This window comes from Periophthalmus magnuspinnatus, chromosome 24 (assembly GCF_009829125.3).
Source record: "Periophthalmus magnuspinnatus isolate fPerMag1 chromosome 24, fPerMag1.2.pri, whole genome shotgun sequence".
Taxonomy (NCBI): Eukaryota; Metazoa; Chordata; class Actinopteri; order Gobiiformes; family Gobiidae; genus Periophthalmus; species Periophthalmus magnuspinnatus.
In genome coordinates, this window is record NC_047149.1 from 9,606,433 (window position 1) to 9,630,936 (window position 24,504).

The following is a 24,504-nucleotide window of genomic DNA, read 5'->3' on the forward strand; positions in this document are numbered from 1 at the left end:
TGGTAGTATCCTTGGGAGTAAATGGAGCAAGTCGGATATGAGAACTGTGTGGACTGGTTAAAGCCGACTCCAGCAAGTGCAGCAGGTCATCAACTATGGATTATACCACAGCTGTCCAATCTCACAATGTCTCTATAGTGTCTTAGGTCTAATGGGGAAAGTCCATGCAGGCATTAAAGTGACCACTGGGAAAGAGATAAGAGAGAGCCAGAGAGCCATCTATGGAGAGCCCTCATTGGTTGATCAATAAATATAAAAAACTCACACACACAAGAGTTATTTTACTTTTTTTTAGGATATACTTTTCTCATAAAGAGTAGCTGTTTTCAGTTAAAATATTCTGTTTTAAGTAAATGCAATATGCTTTTAACATATTCATAGAGCTACATCGGTATTTGCTTTCATAAAACAAAAACGTTGTATGCAATATGTATATTTAACTGTTGTCCCTTTGCACTTAAAAACTGTTATGACCCCAAGCAAATAAAAGCATACATGATATTAGCTATGGTCTAGCCATAAGACTTGACACATTACAGGAACCAAGTAAATGTTCTTTTTCATATTACACCACATTGCAGCACATCTTGAACCCTCTACTCAAATAATTGTCTTAGGAGCACAGAATGAAAAGTTGAAGTTCACACACTTGCTGATCGCTCTTTCAACATCCCGCAGAGTCAAGTCAAGTCCCCCAATTCCACTACTGCCTGCTAATAACGTCAGCTCTGCCTCTCCCATTTTCAACAACACACAACTCCCTCCACGAAGAATAAATAGATCCCACAATAGATGGACGGATGACTCACGGCCCATTGGAGTGCATCTCTCTCAGTGTGAGGTATTTCTACTCTATAGGCTTCTCAAGAGGCACCAGGAAACACCGGGGATGTGCCCTAACAAGAGAAAGGCCAAGAAAAGAGCGAGCTATTTCCAGTCAATCTCAATGGATATATTATTTACAGATGACGACAGTACATACAGTACAGTGTAGAAAGTTTGAGGAATTTGTCTCTAGCAAGGAGCTGTTATTAAAGGCGCTGTACCTGATTTTTACTGTCTTAAAAACGGTTTGCAGTGGCGTCAAGTAATTTCTAACTTGCCTTACACATTCTGAGCATCCCAATTACTCACCGTGATGAGTTTATAAGCACTTTTTACAACTTTCAGAGAGTAGAACAGAGTTTTGCTGTCACGGTAAAGCTAAGAACTACGAGCATGCTAATGCGCACTTTCTAATTATCAGCTTTACAATTGGCCTCAAAAGCTGCTTATACAATATACCTGTACTGAGGCAAGAAAAAATGTGCTCAAATACATAGGAAAAAAATGCAGGTACAGAGCAAAAATGGACAAAGCTTTGAACAAGTTGAAGATTTTTACATGTAATTTCAGGTCTCGGCACTATAAATCAAACATTATGAGGTAAAATTAATGTCTTGGTGGAGGTTTGTGTTTAAAATTGTAATTCTGAATCTGATCCACTATTGTTTTTCCTTCCATATAAACCAGGACCTCACAGAAAAAAAATGACAACTAGGTTTATCTTTATCAGAAATTAAAGCAAAAAAATAAAAAACTTAAATAAAAATTCTCTAAATCAACTGTGGTCATAAATTATTCACCAGCACTCTTCGCATGTCTGCTGGCAAGAGTGAGATAGCAGCAGACTACACGAATACTAAAAATGCTTTCCCTCTTCAACACTGCTGTTTGGTGACAAAAAACACCGAAAGTCATAGAAAATAACAAATTTGTGATGAATGTGACGGAAAACATGACGAGACTAGCAGATTGTCGTTCTCGGGGGAGGGGGGTGCTGGACAGTAGCCAGTACCACATTATGCATAGTCAGTTCCCAACTCACACTGACCTGTCCAGGTTGATTAGCTGAATAAAGATGCTGTAATTAAAAGCTAATGAGTAGCAAAGGCCGTACTTCTATTCGCTGGTAAATCCGCAAGCCGCAAAGTATAATGAATGAACTCCTAGGAAGCACAAATCCCTGACAAACAACTTCAACCTAATGAGTGGGAAGGCAAACTAATTGGTGCCGTCGGACATAAGAAGAAGCCGTAGTTTCCATCTTAAAGACAGGAGGTGATTACATGGTGGACAGGGGACTAACCGGGTGCCGTCTGCCTTCCAGCTGACTTTGTACGGGCTCTGCTCCAGGAAGCGAAGGTTCTGGCGGTCCATGGACACCGGCTGAGCTCCGGGGAAACCAGACCTGGAAGAAAAATGATGTGTCAGTGTTTATAGTAAGTTGGAAAAACTGATGATGAGACCGTTTAGTTGGAGCTATTTCCCCAACTAAAAGAGCAAATGGTCTTAACTGGACCATTAAGGATAATTGAATCGATTTAAAGATATAGAGACACCATCTGTTTCTTTCACTGAGAATGCCCAATAGCTTATTTTTGCATATTGATTAGTCATATTTACTGAACCTTGGCCTGGCAAAAGTGAACTGGTAGTTCGTCAATTTGCTCATTTAAATTGTTTAACAACAACATAAGTATGCAAGTATGTCTTTGTATCTTCTTCAACAGCGTAACCCTGCTTGTAATAACAACATACAATTTCTGCCTAAAAAATAAATCTGTTTATTTTCTTTTTAAATTGAGAATAAACCAGTAAGCCCACATTTTCGGAAGAGACTCTGGCTGTAGACCTCTACCCAGAGAGCCCTACCCCACAGATCTCCACCAGGATGCAGCTCCCTCATCATTTTTCATTATTTTACTTTATAAACTACTTTATCACACTTTCTGTCAGCTGTTGCCTTACTTCATTGTTTATTAAAGGTGATAACACTCATTTCAAATTGTATAGAGTGAAGCACTTAAAGACATTGAATTACCAATGACTGTTGTTTATTTACTTTTAGGGATCTGTGGATGGTGGCAAGTCACGTGAGAGTCCTCCTGGTAGAGGTCGGCAGGTTGGGTCCAGATATAGTGGGGTAAAAAAGCGTTTAGTCAGCCACCAATTTTGCAAGTTCTCACACTTAAAAAGATGAGAGAGGCCTGTAATTTTCATCATAGGTAAACTTCAACTACGAGAGACAAAAAAAACAAAACAGAAAATCACATTGTCTGATTTTTAAAGAATTTATTGCAAATTATGGTGGAAAATAAGTATTTGGTTAATAACAAAAGTTCATGTAGGCACTTTGTTATATACACTTTTTTGGCAATGACAGAGGTCACACATTTTCTGTAAGTCTCCAAAAGGTTTTCACACACTGTTGCTGGTAGTTTGGCCCATTCCTCCTGCAGATCTCCTCTAGAGCAGTGATGTTTTGGGGCTGTCACTGGACAACACGAACTTTCAACTCCCTCTAAAGATTTTCTATGGGGTTGAGATCTGGAGACTGGCTAGGCCACTCCAGAACCTTGAAATGCTTCTTACGAAGTCACTCCCCTTCATTGCCTGGGTGTTGTGTTTGGGATCATTGTCATGCTGAAAGACCCAGCCACGTTTCATCTTCAAAGCCCTTGCTGATGGAAGAAGGTTTTCACTCAAAGTCTTACAATACATGGCCCCATTCATTCTTTCCTTTACACAGATCAGTCGTCCTGGTCCCTTTTGCAGAAAAACAGCCCTAAATCATGATGTTTCCACCCCCATGCTTCACAGTAGGTATGGTGTTCTTTGGATGCAACTCAACATTCTTTCTCCTCCAAACATGACAAATTGAGTTTTTAACCAAAAAGTTCTATTTTAGTTTCATCTGACCATATGACATCCTCCCAATCCTCTTCTGGATCATCCAAATGCTCTCTAGCAAACTTCAGACGGGCCTGGACATGTAGTGACTTAAGCAGGGGGACACATCTGACACTGCAGAATTTGAGTCCCTAGCGGCGCAATGTGTTACTGATGGTAGCCTTTGTTACTTTGGTCCCAACTCTCTGCAGGTCTTTCCCCCCGCGGGGCTCTGGGATTTTTGCTCACCGTTCTTGTGATCATTTTGACCGCACAGGGTGTGATCTTGCGTGCAGCCCCAGATCAAGGGTGGCCATCAGTGGTCTTGTATGTCTTCCATTTTCTAATAATTGCTCCCACAGTTGATTTCTTCACACCAAGCTGCTTACCTACTGCAGAATCAGTCTTCCCAGCCTGGTGCAGGTCTACAATTTTGTTTCTGGTGTCCTTTGACAGCTCTTTGGTCTTGGCCATAGTGGAGTTAGGAGTCTGACTGTTTGAGGTTGTGGACAGGTGTCTTTTATACTGATAATGAGTTCAAACAGGTGCCATTAATACAGGTAACGAGCGGAGGACAGAGGAGCCCCTTAAAGAAGAAGTTACAGGTCTGTGAGATCCAGAAATCTTGCTTGTTTGTGGGTGACCAAATATTTACTGAGGAATTTACCAATTCATTCATTAAAAATCCTACAATGTGATTTCCTGGATTCTTTCTCCACATTCGGTCTCTCATAGTTGAAGTGAACCTATGATGAAAATTACAGGCCTCTCTTATCTTTTTAAGTGGGAGAACTTGCACAGTTGGTGGCTGACTAAATACATGTTTGCCCCACTATACCTCTCCATTTTAGGGGTTGTCCAAGCACATTCTGTAGAGGGCTAAACTACAGACTATGCCACCTTTTATGCATAATAACCCTGCACACTTAGTTCTCTACATTACATCAATGCAAGGTTTGTTATTTGCCAACAAAAATCATTTAACTTTGATTCAATTTTAGTATTTAAAACTAATTAACACCAGCATTTAGACCTACAGACCACTAAGACTCAGTATACAATATCTTACTTTAACTGCCCTTCTTGAAACAATTTGTTCTTTAGTTGTAAGATTCAAAGAGCACCAAAAGCCTCCCTTATCTTGCCCCAAGCCTGCTGTCTTCACACCGTAGTCTCAGAAAATGAATATGTATGTGAAAACAAACACGGCCTGACCTTTAGGCAAACAGGGGCTTAGCATTTGTAAACTGCCGCTCACACTAAATGGCGCAAGCTCATAAATAAAACCACACATAGTTGCTGTGTATTACATAAAATTACCTTTTGCTTGCCCCCAACTCTTGACTGTGTAACATATAAATAAATAAATTAGCAAAATATATGCATAATGGGAATAAACCATTCATTTATAGTTATCATAGTTATTATAAAGGTGTACTATGTATTTTTTCTGGTGGAGGTTCCGCTCTCTGCTTGACTGTATGGAGAGGTTATTGCTTTGTCTGGAATGCTTTTATTGTAAACAAAAACAAAAAAACATATTGAAAAACATGCATTCTTACTCTGAGCAGGATTGCCATTCCAATACTGTGACCTGTAACTTGGCAGAGTACTATAGTCACCTGCTTCTCCAATTAATGTCGTACTTTGGAACATTCCAGGCACCAGAAAAGTTACATAATGCACCTTTAAGTTGAACAAAATATGATTTATTACAGTTTTTTAGCTGGAGTCAACCATAAAGCTAAGAAATCCAAAAATCTATACTTGGATTCTGGCAGCCTAATAAGGGAGACCTGTGGGAAGCAGCAGGTAGTGAAAATAGCTGCATCGACTGTTGCTCCGCTTTGACAAGAAGACGGGGCAGAGCATCGCTGACGCCATAGAGTTTCATTAAAAACCTGCAAGCGCGTGTGTTTTTGTCTCTATATAAAAAAACATATCTCTGCTGCTATTGGCTGTCTAAAAGTGTCAAGATGGAAGGCTAATGAGTCACTCGATGGCACAATAGTGAACACCCACAGCCGCACAGTTTGTTCCCACCATCCTTTGCGCCTTACTTGTCCCACTCGGCCATCTCCTGACACAGGCGCTGGATTTGGCCCAGTTTCGGTTGGTTGGTGATCTGAGTGACGCCCTTCACCGTGATGCCTTCAAGGAACACTGCGTCCTAGGACACAAATGAAACACGTGCGTTTATAAGATACAAGAGGCCCATTTGTGATGCGTTTTGAGCCGCCTATCCCTCCTCAGTGAAACCCTACTCCAAAACAGATGTGGCCCAGATCTCCCCGATGTGCAGTTGTACTAAGAATAAAGAATTGTTTTAGATTTAGTAGTACATCTTTATTACAAGCAGCTGTGCTATCCAACACACTGTGCACAATTTTGACAAGTTGTGAAGTGAAATCTTTGTGGAATCTGTTTCATCATCTTATTCCATGGGGAAGTTCTGGAAAATTAAGTGGGAGAGAGTAAGGAGAGGCCTGACAACCAGAATGTTGTGCTGCATGCTCCACCCTGCTATACTTTGGCTAAAGAATTACTCATATAGTGACTCATTTTCCTTCTAGATATTTGAGGACTTTTTTAGCTTATCCATAAGTTTCAGAATGACAAAAATCTAGCATTGTTGCCATAGCAATTTGCCCATTCAAAAGTTGTATTTTGTTTAGAATCGTTAAAGTCCTCAAAATATCACCTTTAAACAGTAAGTTGAAACCCAAGCACTAATAATGGGTCCCTCCACCAACCTATGGCGTTACCGTTTCTGAATTTGATACCAAACAAACTCTTACTCTTTTGTATGTAGCTCTTCATTATTCATAGCTGATATTTTTCTCCTGTCGATGTGACCCCTCAGTCCTGTCCAGGCTGATTCAGAACATCCAATAACATACATTTTACCAGACAGTCTGTGCCCTCTTTTTGGAATGACCTATTATAGAAATATTTCATGTTCTTTGACATGCAGATTTGAGGGAAAAAAAATTGTAAGTATGTTTTTGTGTTCCCAGTATACCAGAGTGTTCGTAATTCATTCATTTTTATACATTCTTTGCTCATATGTAATAGAAAAAAAAATATATATGTGTGTGTATATATGTTTGTTTATTTATTTATTTATTAAATACCCCTATCTAATTTCATCATTGCTTTGCACTTTTGGCATTTCTTGACCCTGAGTGAGTGAAGTGAAAACCATTTCTTAAGACTTCATCATAAGGTTCATTGAGAGAAGGCCAAAATATTTAGATGAATTATTTCACTTTTTTTCTTGACTATATAATTCTATACATCTTGGTTCATGTATTTGATGTTTTATGTATGTATATAAAATGTGTAGTAATCAAAGAAAAACACTGAATGAGAAGATGTGTCCAGACTTTTGGCTGGCAGTCTATTTGTCAAAGGCATCCACACTAGAGGAAGCAAAGTAGCTGTTACAGGCACTGCATTTTTAACAGCAAACTCCTACTTTGCCTTAAAATCGACAAATATATACTTTTTTTTTTTTCCCCCCACAACAAGCAGCTGTATTTGGAGGCCACTCGACTGCCATCTCCCATTAAAAAGTTTGAAAACATTCTAGTTTGATTTGTTAGTGCTCATTTGCTCAAGTATATCTCATCTGACACGTTCTCATTGCTTTCCTTCACAATCAAACTGAATGTGGCTAGTATAACATGAAAATGTATAGCAATTAGATGCCACTGCAGCTGGAGTATGAAAAAGCTTCACCCCAGATCCATTAGTAGCTGCATTATGATGAAGAATAGTGCAGAAGTGAGATGCTAATCCAAAGTCCTGACTGTATAAATGTATTTTCTGCACAAGGGTTGAATATATTAAGGTGCATAACATTGGAGGTTGGTTACAATTAGTGTTGTTGTTATGGTACTAAAATGTCCAACTCGATTTCAACCCAGTTGTAAGGTTGTTGGCTCATTTAAAACATGCCCGAAGAGGTTTCATATGTCATTCATGCATGTTTGAGTAATCAAGCGATCTCTCTCGGGCTCTTTTCAAACCCTACTTACGGTTAGCAGTAAGAGCCCGCGCCTTCTGTAAAAGGCTTAGCCCACAAGCCTACATCACCCATGCTCTTGTACTGCAATTTTCCATAAATATACAAAACTGAAACAAATAAAATCTTTGCCCTTTGTAAATGTCCTGTCTTCTTTACTAGGTCAATCACGATATCGTAGTTGTGTACTATATAGGCCTAATGCAATTTTCCAAACAAAAAAATAATGGTAAATTTACTAAGTGGCCTAATACTTTTTCTGATAATGACCAAGATCCAGGAAAGGTCAAATTTTGTCTAATTAATTGTCAAAGTACTGTTTCACTGTAAATACCTGCATATGTAATATAGATAGTGGAATGGTACCTAATCCTTGTATTGTGAATCATATCAAGCCTTTAATAAAGTGCCTTATTATAATGCCCCTAGTTTATAATTATGAAGTGTTCTGACATTTCTTCTATATCAGCTCCAGTGGACTATATCTGCTGCCCCGCAGTCTGACTCTAGTGCAAACCACTCAGGCGATGGAGCGTCTTCTTTTTTAATGACAGGCGAGTAATGGGACTCTGCTCCTACCTCACCTCTGCTGTATCACAGCCTATATTAGATTTACTTTAATACAGGTTTCAGTAAGCTACGTGCAATAACGGAGACACTGGCCAGGCGCTATCGATTCTATTTGGTGCAGGGGTTTCGCATTGTAGGCTTACTTCAGGTACTTGTCATTTAATAGGAACTTTGATTGGGTGGCAGATACAAGAACATCAAATTATTTATAAAATCGTACTTTGGACTGCTACTAATGATGGGAAGGATCTTTTTATGTCAATGATATGTGGAGGCCTACCTTTAGAACTATAAGCAACAGGTAATACAGGTTTATCCATGGTGTCAGCTGTACCTAGTCCTATTTGGGTCATAATAAAAGGATGCTAAAAATTATGTATGTTTTTTAACACTTTGCAATGCTGTTCTACATGAAATACATGAATACATGAATAACATATAACATAATTCGATCAACATGTTACTTTTTACTGTTTTAAAAATGCTATATTTGCCAAAAACAAAGTATTAACATCTCTCCTCTCTTTTCTTCCCCGCACTACGTCCTATCACATTACAATCGGCGTACATCCTGCTAATGAAAATACTGCACATCATATCAGGTTTGTCAAATTGTGGTGTATTGTATATATGTATGCATATTTATGGAAAATTGCAGCGCGGGAGCCCTATTTGCTAACCCCAAGCACGGTTCGAATAGTGCCTGGGAGAGACTGCCAAGTTACTCAAACATGCATGGATGGCCTAAAACCTCTTCAGGCATTTTTTTGATGAGGGAACATTATAAAATGATAAAAGCTCCAAAAGTCCATTTTGCATAACACCCCCTCTTCAAAACACATAGGATATGTCTTCTTTTGGGGCAATACGTTATTTATTTTCATTGAGAACTCTTGATGTCGCTCTCAAGTGGAAACAAGGGAGGGGTGAAGCATGTTGAAATGGTTTTATAGGAGCACAGGCACTTACTATACAAAATGTTCCAAGAAGACAGGTGCGTTGGAGGTGCTCTACTTGACGATAAGACTACACCATGATCCACAAAGGCTGTTTACCCCATTCAGGACCATGGACAGCGCAAATCATCCTTTCTTTGGTTGAGCGATACAACAGAGACATGCTCATTTATTATTCTCAATGTGTTTGACTTTCTGAATACCAAGAGTGACACGGCGTAAAATAAATGCAACATGCTTCTCCTGAGCTTTTATGGCGACAGTGAATTTTCCATAAATATGTATGTCACTTGGACAAACCGTAAGAATATCTCTGAGTCAGTGTTGGCCTCACAACTAGCAGATTTAAAAACACAATACGAGGTTATCACGTCCAGATAATTATCTAAGGCACGATTTTGGCGCGCGTGACTCATTCAATTGTGCACCTTGGTCCGTTTGGTCCCAATTGGATTAATTTTCAATCCAAGTGTGGGCACTCTGCTCGCTTCTATATTAGACCCTGATGAGCTTGCCAAATCATGAGATGCATTAACTAAGCTAGAAGCACTCAAAATAATACACAGTCCTCCACCAAGGCATTACTGTGCAAACCAGCTTAGTGATTGTAAAATATAAACTTAACATAAAAAAGAATAAATAAATATAAAAATATGTCCAGAATACCACAGTTCTGACCTTGTTCTGTCTTACATTTATCCTAAAATCAATTTAAATCTATTTGATAAATTCCATAATAGGGTTGTCAAAAGTATAGAAAATCAGACGCTGATCGATATTAAAACTAGTATCAAAACAAGGCACACATTTGAGAAGCTATTGATACTAAAAAAAGTCACATTCACAGGACAGGAATGAATCTTTCCTGAATAGGTTTAGAATGATCTTGAGCTGTATGAGAACAATTATAAGACCATATAGACTAGTATACACCTATGGAGCACTATGGAAAATACCTGGGCGACACAGATTTAACACCGCATGAAGAAAAAGAAAATTACATTGTATTGTCTGTTTATTTTCATTGTGTTTGTTATCAGAACCAGTACTGAGCACTAAGTCTACTCCTTAGTATTATGACAACACTGTTCCATAAATGAATTTGCAATATACTTCTATTCGCATGGACCTTAGGATAAAAGAGGATAATTATTCAATCCGCTATGCACAGGGATGTGACCTCAATTCCTGGACCTTGATGTATTTAAACTTGAGGGGGATTTCTCAGAAGCAGACCCTCCCCATAGAATAGACCATACATTACTCAGCCCGAACCATATCTCCTGTAGCGTGTAACCCTTGGACGAGTACTTTACAGTTGCATTGTGAGTCAGATCTCACCAGTTTGAGCTTCTCTTTCCTCCTCTTCCCTGGTGCAGACCCTGACGAGCTGGGACCAGACTCCTGGAGTGAGTTTCCGTCGTCGTCCGCCTCGGGGTCCTCGTCGTCAAAGCACCAGTCGGGCAGCGCGGGGGCAGGGGGCGCGTCCTCCTCGTCTCCATAGCGACGGAACAGCTCTTTGAGGTACTCTCCCTTGTAGATCCCTGGGGCCCGGGCCTGCGAGAAGGCAGCCACAGCTGCTTCCACACTGATAAGAGAAACTAGTCAGTAGCAGTCAGGGTGGATGCTATAGTTTAATGGAAAACCTTTAGGTGGTGATACAAGGTGTGTCTTTGTGCATTTACACTGTACTCTTTAAGGGCCTATCATTGACATGTGTTACAGGCAGTGGCAGCGGGGGTGCTATCCAATATTTTCTGTGTGTAGCTTTATTTGTCTTGGGGGTATAGTTTTCACATTATTACGAAGTTGGTGTTATGTAAACAGTATTGAGCTTCAAAATGTGGATACGGATGTGGATACATCCAAAATGGCAAACATTCTGTCACATGACATCTGACATGGCATGTGTTTTTGTTTGCTCTAGTATATAAATCAGTAACATCTGTTTTCCAACTAAAAAGAAAAAAAAAAGCTTTAAGTTACAGTATACTGTAACTTAAAGAATAAAAAATGTGTAGTTTGTTATAATACTGAATTACAGCTATGGAAATTGCATGAGATGGTAATGCAGAATAATGGAAAATAAAGAACATAAAAAGAATATATACATTTAACTGCCAATAAAATACATTTTTCCAGGATATAACAAACAGTATATGAACGTTAAATGAATGTCTGCTCCTCTGTTACTACTTAGTGGGCTGTAGGTGGAAAAGCACCACACCCAACTTCTGATTTTCCCATAACAAAAAGAAAAGGGTTTATTGTTTTGTCAAGGAAGTAGTGGGTGGCTGGGATGGGTTTGCTACTCTATATACATTTCTTGTGGCTTGAGACTTTTCCTCCCCAGGCTAATTCCAGTCCATCACCTCTCCCTCCTCTGCTATGCGCCTCTTAAATAATGCACTGGGGGCCCGTCCTGAGGTGCTAAGCTGCAGAGCCACCATCCACCGCCTTGATTAGTCCTGACAGTTCCCATGGCTGGACCTATGCTAAAGCTATCCTGACTGAAGCTTTGTGACAGCAGGGGGAAAAGCGTTGAGTAACCCGTTGAGTAACCCGTTGAGTAACCCGGCGAGTAACCCGGCGAGTAACCCGGCGAGTAACCCGGCGAGTAACCCGGCGAGTAACCCGGCGAGTAACCCGGCGAGTAACCCGGCGAGTAACCCGGCGAGTAACCCGGCGAGTAACCCGGCAAGTAACCCGGCAAGTAACGCACGTGATGATAGTGATGGCGATTATGATGAAGGTGGCAGAGAGGAGACTTATGTTACCAGGCAAAGCCTGAGTCACACACTGCAGTGATGTGAACTGCATGCAAACTATGACCTTACCTCCAGTCCATCTTTTCCACCAGGTAAGCACAGATCAGAAAGCCTGTGCGGTTGAAGCCATGCGTGCAGTGAACACCTTAGAGCGGGGGAAAGGAGAGGGAAATACAACGTAATGTGCATATGGGGAGAATTTGAAATAGGGCTCCACAAATAGCTAACTCTGGCAAATATTACATCAGGGCACCAAGGCTAGATATATATCACAATTAGCGTCAGTTTAAGTGCATTGAACCATGAACATTAAACGTGCAGTATGTAACTTTTTCTGGTGGAGGGTTTGCCATATGCTTGTTATTGTTATTGCTTTGACTGGAATATTCTACAGTATGGCATTAAACTTGTCAATATTGTACTTATTACATTTTTATTGCCAAAACTGAATTAAATACCTGCACCACCTTGCCATAGATCTGATCTAAGCAGCTTGTCCCCATGGAGATAAATATGTTTTATGCCAGATTGTGGATTATTTCAAGCTAAAAAATGGAGACAAGCAGGTAGAGTAATGCCACCAGAAAAGTTACATAGCGCACCTTTTACTGTAACAACATCAACACAATCTGCATTGTAAATTAGTACTAGGTAGACGGTAAAAGGTAAACTATGATTTAAATGTAATTATTGTGTACACTCCGTTCTTTTGCTTGAAACATTCCATAACATGTCATTAAGCAGATTTATCTCCTTGGAAACAAGCTGGTTAGACACTTGTGCACACACTATATTAAAATTGGGACTAAATTAGCACTAAACTGGGAACTAAACATGGACTAGACCGTGAGTAAACCAAGACTAGAACAGGACTGAACCAAGTCTAGATCAGGACTAAACTGGGATCAGACCAGGACAAGTGTAAACTCAATAGATTTTCTATTTTATAAAACTGTACCCCCTTTGTCAAATATATAAGTGGAAAATTCAAGGTGTCGCTTGACCCATATCACTGTTGAACAACGTAGCGTAATGCATTAGAGCCAGCTCAGTGGTTTAGCAAAATCTTATTCAAAGGATTCACTTCTCGCATCGGTGACACTGGCCCTTGCTGAGATGTAGCAGGGCGTGTGACAAGAGACTAGGGCATCACTCATAAATCAAGCATTCTGAGCCCTGTCTGCTACAATGGGGGTCCTGCATTTACATTCATATATACAAAAACATCTTGCAAAGGGAGAGATGAAACATCAAGGGAGATGACAAGAAGCCTGCATGAAAACAATAAAGGAGAGAAATAGATGGATACTGTTTGGATGCAAGACAGGCAGGAAAATATCAGATAGGGAAGAAATTGTAGACTGCCCTAATTTTGAAAAAACAAAACGATGTCACGGATGCTTTTTGGTCATACACTAGAGCAAATAACAGCATTTGAATCTTGTCTTCATATTGAGTTAGGAAATAGAAAATCAGGCTGCTTCAGAGATTAACATTTAACAAGTATGACTGTCTAACATCACCATCTGGCTAAAGGGAGGACAGCACCGGGTTGACATTCACACATTCTGCGCCGATGATGGCCAAGCTATTTGATTCATAATGCAAGCAGGAGTTAGTCAACTAAAGAAGAATATAAACTGTATATGGGAACAAAAACAAAACAATACAGAGAGAGGTGTAAAAAGTGCTCTTTGTGAAGACCTTCAAATAACACAACTTTAAAAATCTACCAGAGGTGCAAAAATTATGCCTGACGTATTAACAAACAACAGATAACTATATGCATTTGGTTGCATTTTGGTTGGGGTTTAAAAAAATAAATGAATACATTTTAAAATATACATTTATGTTAATCAACTCAAAGCTAAAGACAAGAGATTGTTTTGCTTTTTTTGGTAAAATGATGCAGCCATGAATTAAGAAACACCAAAAGCAAAAAGCCTAAAGCAATAGATGTTTAAAATGCGTGTCTTGCACCCTGAGGAAAGATAAGCCAAAGAGTGAGGCTGCACTCTAGCGGACAAAATGGGTAATAGCAAGTATATTTTTGTAACCCTGTAACTTAATATTGTTTTCCTTCTGCGTTGTTTGCATATACTAAACATACAAAATTATGTCAGCTATTTCATGGGGACCTGTTTATAAAATGTGTAATGGCATGCAAGCAATACTACAGACAACTCAAAAGGAACAGCAGACCATTTTAAAACTGTGCAAACAACATGTTATTTGACATGTCATGCCTATTCTGTTTGTAGAGATAATCAATAGCAATAAAAACTACTTCAATGAACTTAAAAAATGACTTATAATGACGCAATATTTGCTTAAAGTAATATTTGCTAAAAGTGATACAAGTGTATCTAATATAAAAGTAACATTTTTAGAATAAATTACCCTCTTACCTATGAGCTCTGTGGGATTCTTTTCTATGAAGTGCTCACACAGTCTGATGAACATAGCGGTTGTGTCTGGTGAAGGACATTCCCCGTGGCTGAAAGTAAATGACAGTTGTAATATTTGACATAGTGCAAGGGGCTAAAGAGTAGCAAAGATTAGGTTTCGTACCCTTTACACTGGAGTTTCACATATTTTATCCCTTCTTTTTCAATCTCATTGCGGTCATAAAAACGTGTGGTGTTGGTCAAATCCACAAGCAAGCCCATTTTCACCTAAACCAAAACACTTGTCAGAAACATCCTAAAATGAGAATTAGAGGCTGACATTCAAGAATGAGACACTTACATTCATACTCTTTAAGTAGTTGGACAGCATGCCTGGGTGGAACCGGTTCTCTTCAGCAACTTGTTCATCATATCTGGGACCCAACATCGTTTTCATTGGTAGGAATTTTCCTAAATATTATATTCAAAGTACAAATTAGTGTAGGCCTGCAACGAGGTATACTCGCATCAGTGAAGCATACTGACATGCATTATAACGCCTATAGAAAATGAACAAGTTCTAGGGCAGACTAGAAAAGCATCCTTGCGCGCCATTGCTGCAGCATCACCATCTACAGTGGTTTGTTTGGACACGTGACCCAGCTGCAGCCACACATGCCTCAAGTTTAATGCAAGATCCAAGATCTACAGAGACCAGCCACTGAATGACTACTGCTGGAGTGTTGTTTGATAGTTAAGCTTGTGCATTATGTAAGAGTGCTATTCTGATGCAGAAGTCATTCATTCATTTACTAACTCATTTGCATAGTACTCTTCCTTTCCCCCCAATTTCATAGCAATGTATTTAGAAAGGGAAAAAGTTCCGTTCTATTTTTGCCAAGAATATTTGATAAATGTATGCCGCTAGCCAGAAGGCATATGTCGACACTGATGTTGTTTACAAGTGAGTGCAGCCCGTGCAGCCCCACAGCACATGAGAACTCAGCTCTCCCTCTGCTATTATTGAAATACATTTGTTTTATCCTTACCTGCCACAGGCTGTCCTCTCCGGGGACAGTTCCGCCAACGAGGCGGGGGTCCGTTGTGTGACATATTTTAGGCGATCTTATGCCTTTTGGTCCAAAAACAAGGCAAGTCTCGTAGAGCTAGTTAGCTTTGAGCTTACAGCTCCAGTAGTTGCTGTGCAGTATTACCGCCTTCACTTAACCCGAGCGCCGTGGATTCAAGGCCCTTTAGCTCCTAGTACAGGGCAAACATTCAATAACGCAACTCTTATCCTTCTTCTGACCAGCCCCTATGCATGTCCGAGCTCGGTAGATTTAAGAAACCACGGCGGAAAGACAGTCTGAAATTATATTTTCTTCTGGTTTGTTTCCCTCTGTAGAATAGTTAGTTGTTAGCTGCTAGCATCACATTACCACAGCTCCATTCACGACAGAGCCACACAGAAGCTAACAGAAGCTAATCCCACTAGCCTTCTTCTTCTGAAAGCATGAGTTACACTGAGCTACACTGCCGCCTGCAGGAGGGAGGACAAGTCTTACAACTTAAGCAGTGGTTCTTAACCTTGTTGGAGGTACTAAACCCCACCAGTTTCATATGCACATTCACCGAACCCTTCTTTATTGAAAAATAAAATATTATTTTTTTCAAATTCAAGACATATGTATGTTTTACTGGTGCACAAAATGAACCATGCATTAAGTCAACAAGTGCATTAAGACAAGTGCCACTGTCATTTTCACAGCAAAGTCTGTTGTTGAATTGGAACATGGCCAGCGTGTGGAGACGCTCGCAGTCCGCGAATCATATGAGTCGGATGCATGTCTTGACCTCCGCCGAACCCCTGAGACTGACTCACCGAACCCCTAGGGTTTGATCGAACCCAGGTTAAGAACCACTGAACTAAAGAAAAGAGAATACTGTAAAAAGACCTATTTTAAATAAGACAAGGGTTTCACACACGTACTTGATTTATACCATATGTCCAATGACAGCAAAGCCAGCAAGATATGCCATGCATGAAGACAATTTACATGTTTTAAATAAATAAACAAATGCACATTATACACACACACACACACACACACATATATATATATGTGTGTATGTATATGTATGTATATATATATATATATATATATGTATGTATGTATAACACAAGTCAATACAATACATTACTTAATACAGAACAGTGCTACATAAAGGTTTAGTTTTGTTTTGGCCTACCACTTTCATTGGTCTCGATCAAAAATGTCCAATGACACATAAGAAGGTGTCTTTTCTTGCTGCCTCAGAGCAAGCCATTTGACTTTTTTACTGGTGTGTGGCGCAGGGCTGTTGTCTGCAGTCTGACTTCTGTATGGGTTGAACTGGCTGTTCTCTGCAGTCAGAAGAGACACTGAATCTCTGCTGATGCACTGTTGTGGAGTTCTTGAAGATAAAAATGGCCTCTCATAGTTCTGAAGAGATGTTGTAGTTCGCTCTTTTTGTTCAATCATAACTGGAGACTTACAGGGAGCTGTTGTTGAAGTTTGTTGCATTTCTTCCATGTAGACACGGTCACAGAGGCTTTTTGTTGGAGTGTTGAAAGGTTCAAAGGGTATGATTGTCTGAAAAATAAAATACATTTACTCAACAAGTGGCAATTTTTTTCTTTTAAATGGGTGATAGAGTAGCCTTCATTATTGTCCAATATTTCACAAATTACAAGCTACACTTTAAAGAAACACCATTCATGATAAATATAAATTATTACACACAGAATCTTCCATTCATCATTTCATATAATTGATTCAATTTTCTGTTAAACAAGTTTGTTGATGGAAGAAATTACTATAATATTAAAATATATATATATGCTGGTTACATTGCAATTCACCTTCTGATGTGTGCTTTGTGCCCACAGAGCCAAAGAGCTGAGGCTAGGGTCTGGAACAGGCCTCTCAATGAATTTCCTGCAATGTAGCAAACGAGAAAAACAGGGATATTAAAAACAAGTTAAAACAAATCCAAATCTCTATAATATAAAATAAGCAACTTACTGAACAGCACGGAATAATCCAATAAATAGTACGACTAGTATGATCCCGGTGATGCTTACAACTGTGATTAGTTGAGTGTCTAGAGGTTGCATTTATTTTATTTAATAAAAAACACAATTTCCATAATGGTAATTAAAAAAAGCTTTGGCATACATTAAAAACTTACCAAATATTTTTGTCTTAAAAAGTCGTTCATTGCTTCTAGATTTCCCACTACAGGCTGTGGCCACAACGTGAGCACTGTATTGTGTGTTTGGATTCAGGTCCTTCAAATTTAAATCTTGCACTGTGTTTTTTACAGTAACATCTAGAACAGAAAAAAATATTGTTCTTAAAAAACAGATTTTTTGTTTTGTCATGTTATTTTTGTTTAATAATTACTCAATTGTGGTCCATTCAGTGTCCCATAGAAGATGGTGTAATTCACCACAGCATCATTGCATTTTTCCTGTGACTTCACTCTCCAGCTTATATGAGCCCTTTTGTCATATGCCTCCAGATTTACAATAGTCACATTTCCAGGATCTACAGGTACATTTGACAGGCAATAAAGTCATATTAGTGAGGTATTAGTGCATAATTTATTGATGTAAAAAAGAAGACTGTGTACTTGTAAAACTTGAACAAACTCCAAAGGTCTGTGTGGAGGGTCCTGTCTTATTGCCAAACAGCGGAGTCACTGTAATGTTGTACGGCTTCTTATCTACAAGGCCTGTTGACCACAGAAAGCTGTTAGGATGTAACCGAGCGCTTTACAACCACCATTTGTAATGAGCTTTGATCATACAATAGATTTGTATGCGATACTAGCTACAGTTAATATAGAGTTAAAAGCTGTGCCTAATGGTTCTCTCTTAGCAGCAAAAGCATTAACTGGAATCATGGAACATTATAAGGAAAAACACTTCGATGGAAAATATAAGTGTGTTGTTTTCTGTTTTTGTGAATTAGGCATTTTCAAGTACAGTATACTTCAGATAAAAGACTAGAAGTACCTCTTTAAAAAGTATGCTTGTTACTCCTCTTTAGGACTACTTTAGGACAGCTGCAACTGTTTAAAGTGCACACTCCAATCCAAACAACAACCATCATTCTGTCCTTGGGCAAGACACTTGCCTTTGCATGTATGGAGAGAGTGAGTCCATGATGGTGGTTGGAGAGGCTGCCTTGCTTCCGTAAGTCTACTCCAACACAACTGTGGCTAAAAATGTATGTATCTCAATGTTGTAGAGAGCAAAAATGTATTATTACTACCTATAAAGTGATAAATGTTATGTATATTATTGGTGCTTTTCAGATTAGAGTGTGGTGATGTCGTGCTTCTAGACGGCAATAAAAATATTGAGTGTGATTCCCCACTATTTCCTTCATTTCATTTATCATTATTTATAAATCTGGAGACCACTGAGAGTACCAGACTCTATTTCATGAACGTCCTGTTCAAATACAGAACAATACAAACAAAAACAAACAAAACAAATAACTGCATAGATCAATTTAAAACAGTAAAAACAAAAGTGCAGTAGTGACAGCAATGTATCCAGTTTTGGATGTCCTTGAAATGTATTCCATTTTTGGGAAGTAAAATAAATTAATAAAGCTTTTTTCTCGTTTCTGTTCTGATGTAGCCAGGTTGTAAATGTAGACAGTCATGAGGTCTTGTATTAAAAATTCTCATATCAAAGTTCAACAAACAAGTGAGATATTCAGGCTATCAAATAGTCCCTTATAAATACATTTTATACAGTGCTCTTCTGACAGACAACCTACTTTTTGTGTACAGTGATGGGTTTTAAATGAAATAGTGAACCTAAAGGTGTCAAAGTAGAGGCTGAAGTCTGCATGTATATAATCTAGTAGAGAAAATAAGGTTGCTTGAACAGTTTCTTATCTGAAATCCAATGGGATACAATGGGATATAATAAAATATGTTTTGTTATTCTCACCATGTAATGTTGTATGGGTGGATGTAGTCCTCTTCCAGTCAAAGTCATTTCCATTGTAAGTCCAGTCAATAACATAACCACTGGCCGACTGAGAGGGAGCTGTCCAGGCAACCACAAGACCATTTTCCTCATGTTTGGTTTCAATATTGTTAACACGGAAGAGCTCTACCAAAAAAAAAAACAAAACACTAATAAGAACTCGCAGAGAGTATTGTGCAGATAGCTAAATCAATGGAACTTACTCTCTGACTCATTTTCAACAGATGATGTGAGATAGAACACCTCATCTGCCAGAAAGTCTCCATTATAGAAAACTGTAAGATTCATTCTGTAACCTCCTTGGTTGACGGTAATATCACATGAGCTATTTGCGCATAAAGTCCTGGTGTAATTTGTTTTGGAAGTGAGCTCATAGTAGGGAGCATGGCTGACGCTGTAACTCAAAGTGCCAGGACAATTTGAAGGTATTCCCTGTAAAGACAAAAACAAGTAAGTAAAAACTGAGTAAAAACTCAGCAAGTGATGTTACTGATTTTCCTAGAAAATCCCTAATTATGATATCAAACTTATCTCCACGGAAACAAGCAGGTGACGCCATCAGGCCAAGTTAGAAGTCAGATCTGTGAGGAGGCGAGCCCACACATAGTAAGAACGTATGTGTATCAGGGGATTTTTTTTTTTTTTTTTGCAATAAAAAGTATATTACAATTAATGCAATAAAGACCTAATTCATGCCTACTGGGAACATTCCAGGTAAAGCAGTAACATCTCCATGGTAAAAAGGAGGTGGTGTATTCTCCTCTAAATAGTTACGTAGTGTACTTTTAGTGCTAAGCAAATGATTTTACTTTAGGAAACATGTACCTTCCACATGATATGAACATGTTTTCCTTCACGCAGGCTTGACACTTTTCTCCACACATCCAGCTTGACGTCGCTCTCTAATAAAAGTACAAAATAGTATGTGGTTCAATTGAAGTAAATAAGTTTTTACCATTTATAAGCATCATAAACATCAATACATGTGACCTGGTTATAATGTGACCTGTATGAATTATTCTTTAGCATAACATGTACTGGAACATGGGAAATGTGTGGGAAATTAGCTGTGTACTACTTATGGTTGCTTTAAATATATCTGTACTGATTTTTTATCTTGACTTTTCTATACATAAAGACAGTAAACAGTAACAATTAATAATACTATATAACTACTTATTAAAGGGCCTATATTACGCAAAATTGACTTTTGTGAGCTCTAAGCCATGTTCAAAGGTTATTAAAAATACGTCGAGTTGTGTTTTGTTTCATTCACACATGTTTGAGCAAACCTTTATTATTAGTCTGTCTACATCTCCAAAGCTCCAAATGCTCTGTTCCACCTTGTGATGTCATGAAGTGGTAGTTTTCAAGTAAGCAGCTACCTTTTACCTTTTGTTCAGTAGATATAGAATTGGTGATTCTAGTGATGGTGTATGAAGTTTAAAAACGCAGTGGAGCACTTCCTGTATTACCATGTGACATCATAAGGTGGAACAGAATGTTTTCCGTTTGAGAGAAAAGCTAAATATGCAGGGTTTGTGTGTTAAGCATGTGAATGAATGAATGCCCCTTAAGTAGCCATAATAATGTATGAAATAAGACTTCATAAAGGACAAAGGGAAACAACAGTCATGTGTGATCTATAAGTCTGTTCTCAGGAATCATCTCACTTTTGAGTTGTGTTAGGATTGGCCTCTCCGGGCTCCAGTAGCTCCATGGAGCCTGGGTCAAAGCACAGCGAACAGAAACATTGTAAATACGACAGGACTCCACTTCATCGATAGCCAGCGTTCCTTTTTCATCAGGAGTCAAAGTCATATTCAACACCTCCTGGGATAATACAAGCACAAAGATGAATTAATAACCAATTATAGAAAAAGAAAGAGAAAGTGGACACAGTCTTTACCTGGATCACTTCTTCATTCTTGAGTTGTCAGCAAAGCCATTGTAACAAACAGAAGCAAAAATTATCTGACTATTTCTTTTTTTCTTGGTGTACTTGATTTTTCTATGTAGCAATAATGGTTATACTTTACATTTTCTAAAAACTATAATTAGAAAATAAAAAAGTACTTAGATAACTTAGATGTTTTTGTTATTACATCTACTCTGACTGTAAAAAATTAAAAGCATAACACGGTACCAACCTTTGCGTACTTGTATCTGACTTGACATTTACCATTGACCCCTAAGTAAGGCAGTCTGTTCCACTCCACCAATATATGATCCAAACGTGCAGTGAGACTGACATTACGAGGAGGAATTTTGACTGTAAAATATGAAAGATAGCATAATATGAAACACAAACTAATAATAAAAATAATAACTTCATAATGATGTCTATGTTACTTACATATTTGTGACGCTGTAAAGGTATATAAGTTGGACCGAGCTTCCCAGTCGTCTGTTTTGGCCTTTACGTAAATGGTGTTACTTTGTACAAATGATATCTGTGGTACATGCAGTGAGTTTCTAGTGCAGGTTGTCACATTAGAGACGCAAATTTCCTTTAAGACACTATTACAACGCACACTGGAAAAAGAGCCTTCACTTAGAAAGACAAATTAGATATTGATAATATATATATTTTTAAAGATTCACTGACCATATTACATAGTAGGTGATCGCTTTCAGTGGGTTATAAATATGATGATCCCAGTTGCATGTGAACAGCCTTGGTAAGTTCTCTTTCATTTCCCAATTTGAATGGAAAAGGCAAGACAAGTTTTGAGGTTTAGCTGGAAAACACAACACGTCGCTACAGTTATATCATCAGCATATTTTGGGCAAACCTGCTCTTTATGAGAATTTTTGTGTGTGAATAGGCTCAGGAATTACAGAGATATTAACCCTAAATCAGGTCAACAAATCTACAATCAACAAGATGTCACAAGGTCAACCCATCCATAGGTCCAGAATTATGAAAAAAATAAGACCGTTACTGTAGCGATTAACAATTCAAAACAAAACATTGCATCATTTGAGTAAGAAAAAAAAAATCTCACTATGTTGCTTATATCCAAAAGCTGAAACCCATGAACTGTCCTTACTGTATATTTTGATGGTGGTCCCTCCTAGGATCTGCTGGTTCTCTTCACTGTGGCACTGGACCGTAGGTGAAGAGTGGGAGGGGTCCTGGAGCTCTGAATGGGGCAGCAGGAGGACTGTGTGTGTGGAGTTGATCCTGCGGGATAGACTGTCATTCATGCGTCTGTTATTAAGGGTCCAGAAAACTGTTCCAGAGACGCAGCTGCTCCGACAGGTTATCTCAGTGCTAGATCCCTCCTCAATGTGCTGATCTTTGGGGAAAACACCACAGCTCCTGCCATTCTGACCTGAACAAACAAACAAAAAAATAAATGCATGCATAAATAATTAGTACTTTTTTGTTTTGTAAAATAAACAGATGTTATGAAACATTAGTTATTTATCTTCAAGTTGCCATTATTGAATACCAACTTAGATATGCATTCCTGACATTTTAACCTAACAATATGAAATGCACTATGCAACTTCTTTGGTAGGGGCCAACCACCAGTTTGTCTCCATAGAGAGTTATTGCAGTGCCTGGAATGTTTTACAGTATGGCATTAAACATATCTATTTTGCATTGATTCAATATTATGGGTGTTTTTATGCATTCTACAATGAGATCATGCAGTCTGCGATTGAGATAGATACATTTAATGCCATTCTGTGGAACATTAAAGGGAAAGTATTAAACTTCATCTCCATGGAGATGAGTAGTGGCAGACCACCCATCAGAAAATGAACGTTAATACAAAGGTAACCTTGAATTTTATCACAACAGTTAATCAAAGTTAGATTCTAAAGTAAAAAGCCTATTGAACTTTGGTCCTGCAAACGCACAATAAACAAAGGGATGGATAGAGGAACAAAAGAAAGCTGAAACGGCAAAAATCACTCTCACAAATCTGATTTAACAAATAAGGCTGTAGTAAAAATCTGTCAAAGCAACAATGGCACCAGAGGTAATAATAAATAGACTTACCACTGCATTTGGTACAGAGCAAAGCGATGATAAAACTGACAGTGAATAAATACATGGTGGAATCCAAAGTGTCTAATCCAGTGACACATCACATGTGATCCACAGTGTGACCTGTCTGGAGTGGAATACCACACATCGTAGGCACGACATTTTGTTCTAACGCTCGTCTCAGTATCTCGACCATATCTTGTAACAGGAACTGAAGAAAAGCTCGAAATAAACGGGAGGGATTACCCAACTAGAAACAACCGGAAAAGAGGAAGTCAGGCATCGTGTCAACGAGCTGCAAATCAATCAAGAGATAGAAAGGGAGAGGAACCATGCTCTGGAGGCCTTTTCTCCGCAAAAGGTTTGGTTCTTAAGTTTATGCAGGAGTTGTAAACAATACGTGTGGTAGACCAGGAATGAAATTATAAAAAGTTAAGATTACTGTAGCTCACTACAGTAATCTTAACTTTTTATCATTTCAATTCCATTTTGTCAACGAAATAAGCGATGATGATAATACTACTACTACTACTACTACTACTACTACTACTACTAATAATAATAATAATAATAATAATAATAATAATATAATAATAATAATAATAATAATAATAATAATAATAATAATAATAATAATAATAATAATTCATATCCAAGTCCAGATATTCCATAGATTTATTTCAAGTGAGCAGGTAAACAATCAAGCTTACATGGTCAGAGCCCTATTTGCTGCCTTTCCTGCTGACTGGTAAAAAACATCCAGTCCATCCACCCAGGTGCACGCTGGTCTACCTGTACTACCCCCCATATCTCTCAGGCGTCCCACGGACCAACCCAGAAATATATTAAATATGCAATATGCCAAAACTAAATAAGTTAACTAATTTGACATGTACAAAAATAATAAACGCATCTTAGAATAAACAAAATACGCAGATAGCCACTACAGTTACTTTCCGCACCCTTTGGACTGGAGTCAAATCAAAGCGAGGTTACTGAAATATTTGCTTATTACAATCCCTTCATAGTCTT

The 24,504-nt window shown here is 38.5% G+C and overlaps 2 protein-coding genes across 2 annotated transcripts in view; both read right to left on the reverse strand.

Moving 5' to 3' along the window:
• Positions 1–15,941, reverse strand: part of rngtt (RNA guanylyltransferase and 5'-phosphatase) — a 131,845-nt gene extending 115,904 nt beyond the window's left edge. The window contains exons 1-8 of the mRNA XM_033991028.2: positions 15,469–15,941; positions 14,781–14,890; positions 14,604–14,707; positions 14,441–14,529; positions 12,102–12,177; positions 10,606–10,852; positions 5,772–5,881; positions 2,129–2,230 (exon numbers count right to left, since the gene is read on the reverse strand). Of these exons, the coding sequence (XP_033846919.1) occupies positions 2,129–2,230; positions 5,772–5,881; positions 10,606–10,852; positions 12,102–12,177; positions 14,441–14,529; positions 14,604–14,707; positions 14,781–14,890; positions 15,469–15,532 (902 nt within the window). The 5' untranslated portion in view covers positions 15,533–15,941. The remainder of the gene's footprint in view (positions 1–2,128; positions 2,231–5,771; positions 5,882–10,605; positions 10,853–12,101; positions 12,178–14,440; positions 14,530–14,603; positions 14,708–14,780; positions 14,891–15,468) is intronic.
• Positions 15,942–16,668: 727 nt separating this feature from the next.
• LOC117392882 (interleukin-31 receptor subunit alpha-like) lies at positions 16,669–23,539 on the reverse strand. Its single transcript, XM_033991048.2, has 16 exons — positions 23,485–23,539; positions 22,523–22,807; positions 22,078–22,210; positions 21,826–22,004; positions 21,620–21,741; positions 21,379–21,396; positions 21,143–21,302; positions 20,295–20,371; positions 19,673–19,901; positions 19,431–19,595; positions 18,095–18,196; positions 17,866–18,009; positions 17,651–17,791; positions 17,485–17,563; positions 17,322–17,397; positions 16,669–17,052 (listed from the first exon to the last, which is right to left on the reverse strand). Exons 1-16 carry the CDS (start codon positions 23,537–23,539, stop codon positions 16,675–16,677), a joined length of 2,343 nt encoding a protein of 780 aa, XP_033846939.2. The 3' UTR covers positions 16,669–16,674.
• Positions 23,540–24,504: the final 965 nt, after the last annotated feature.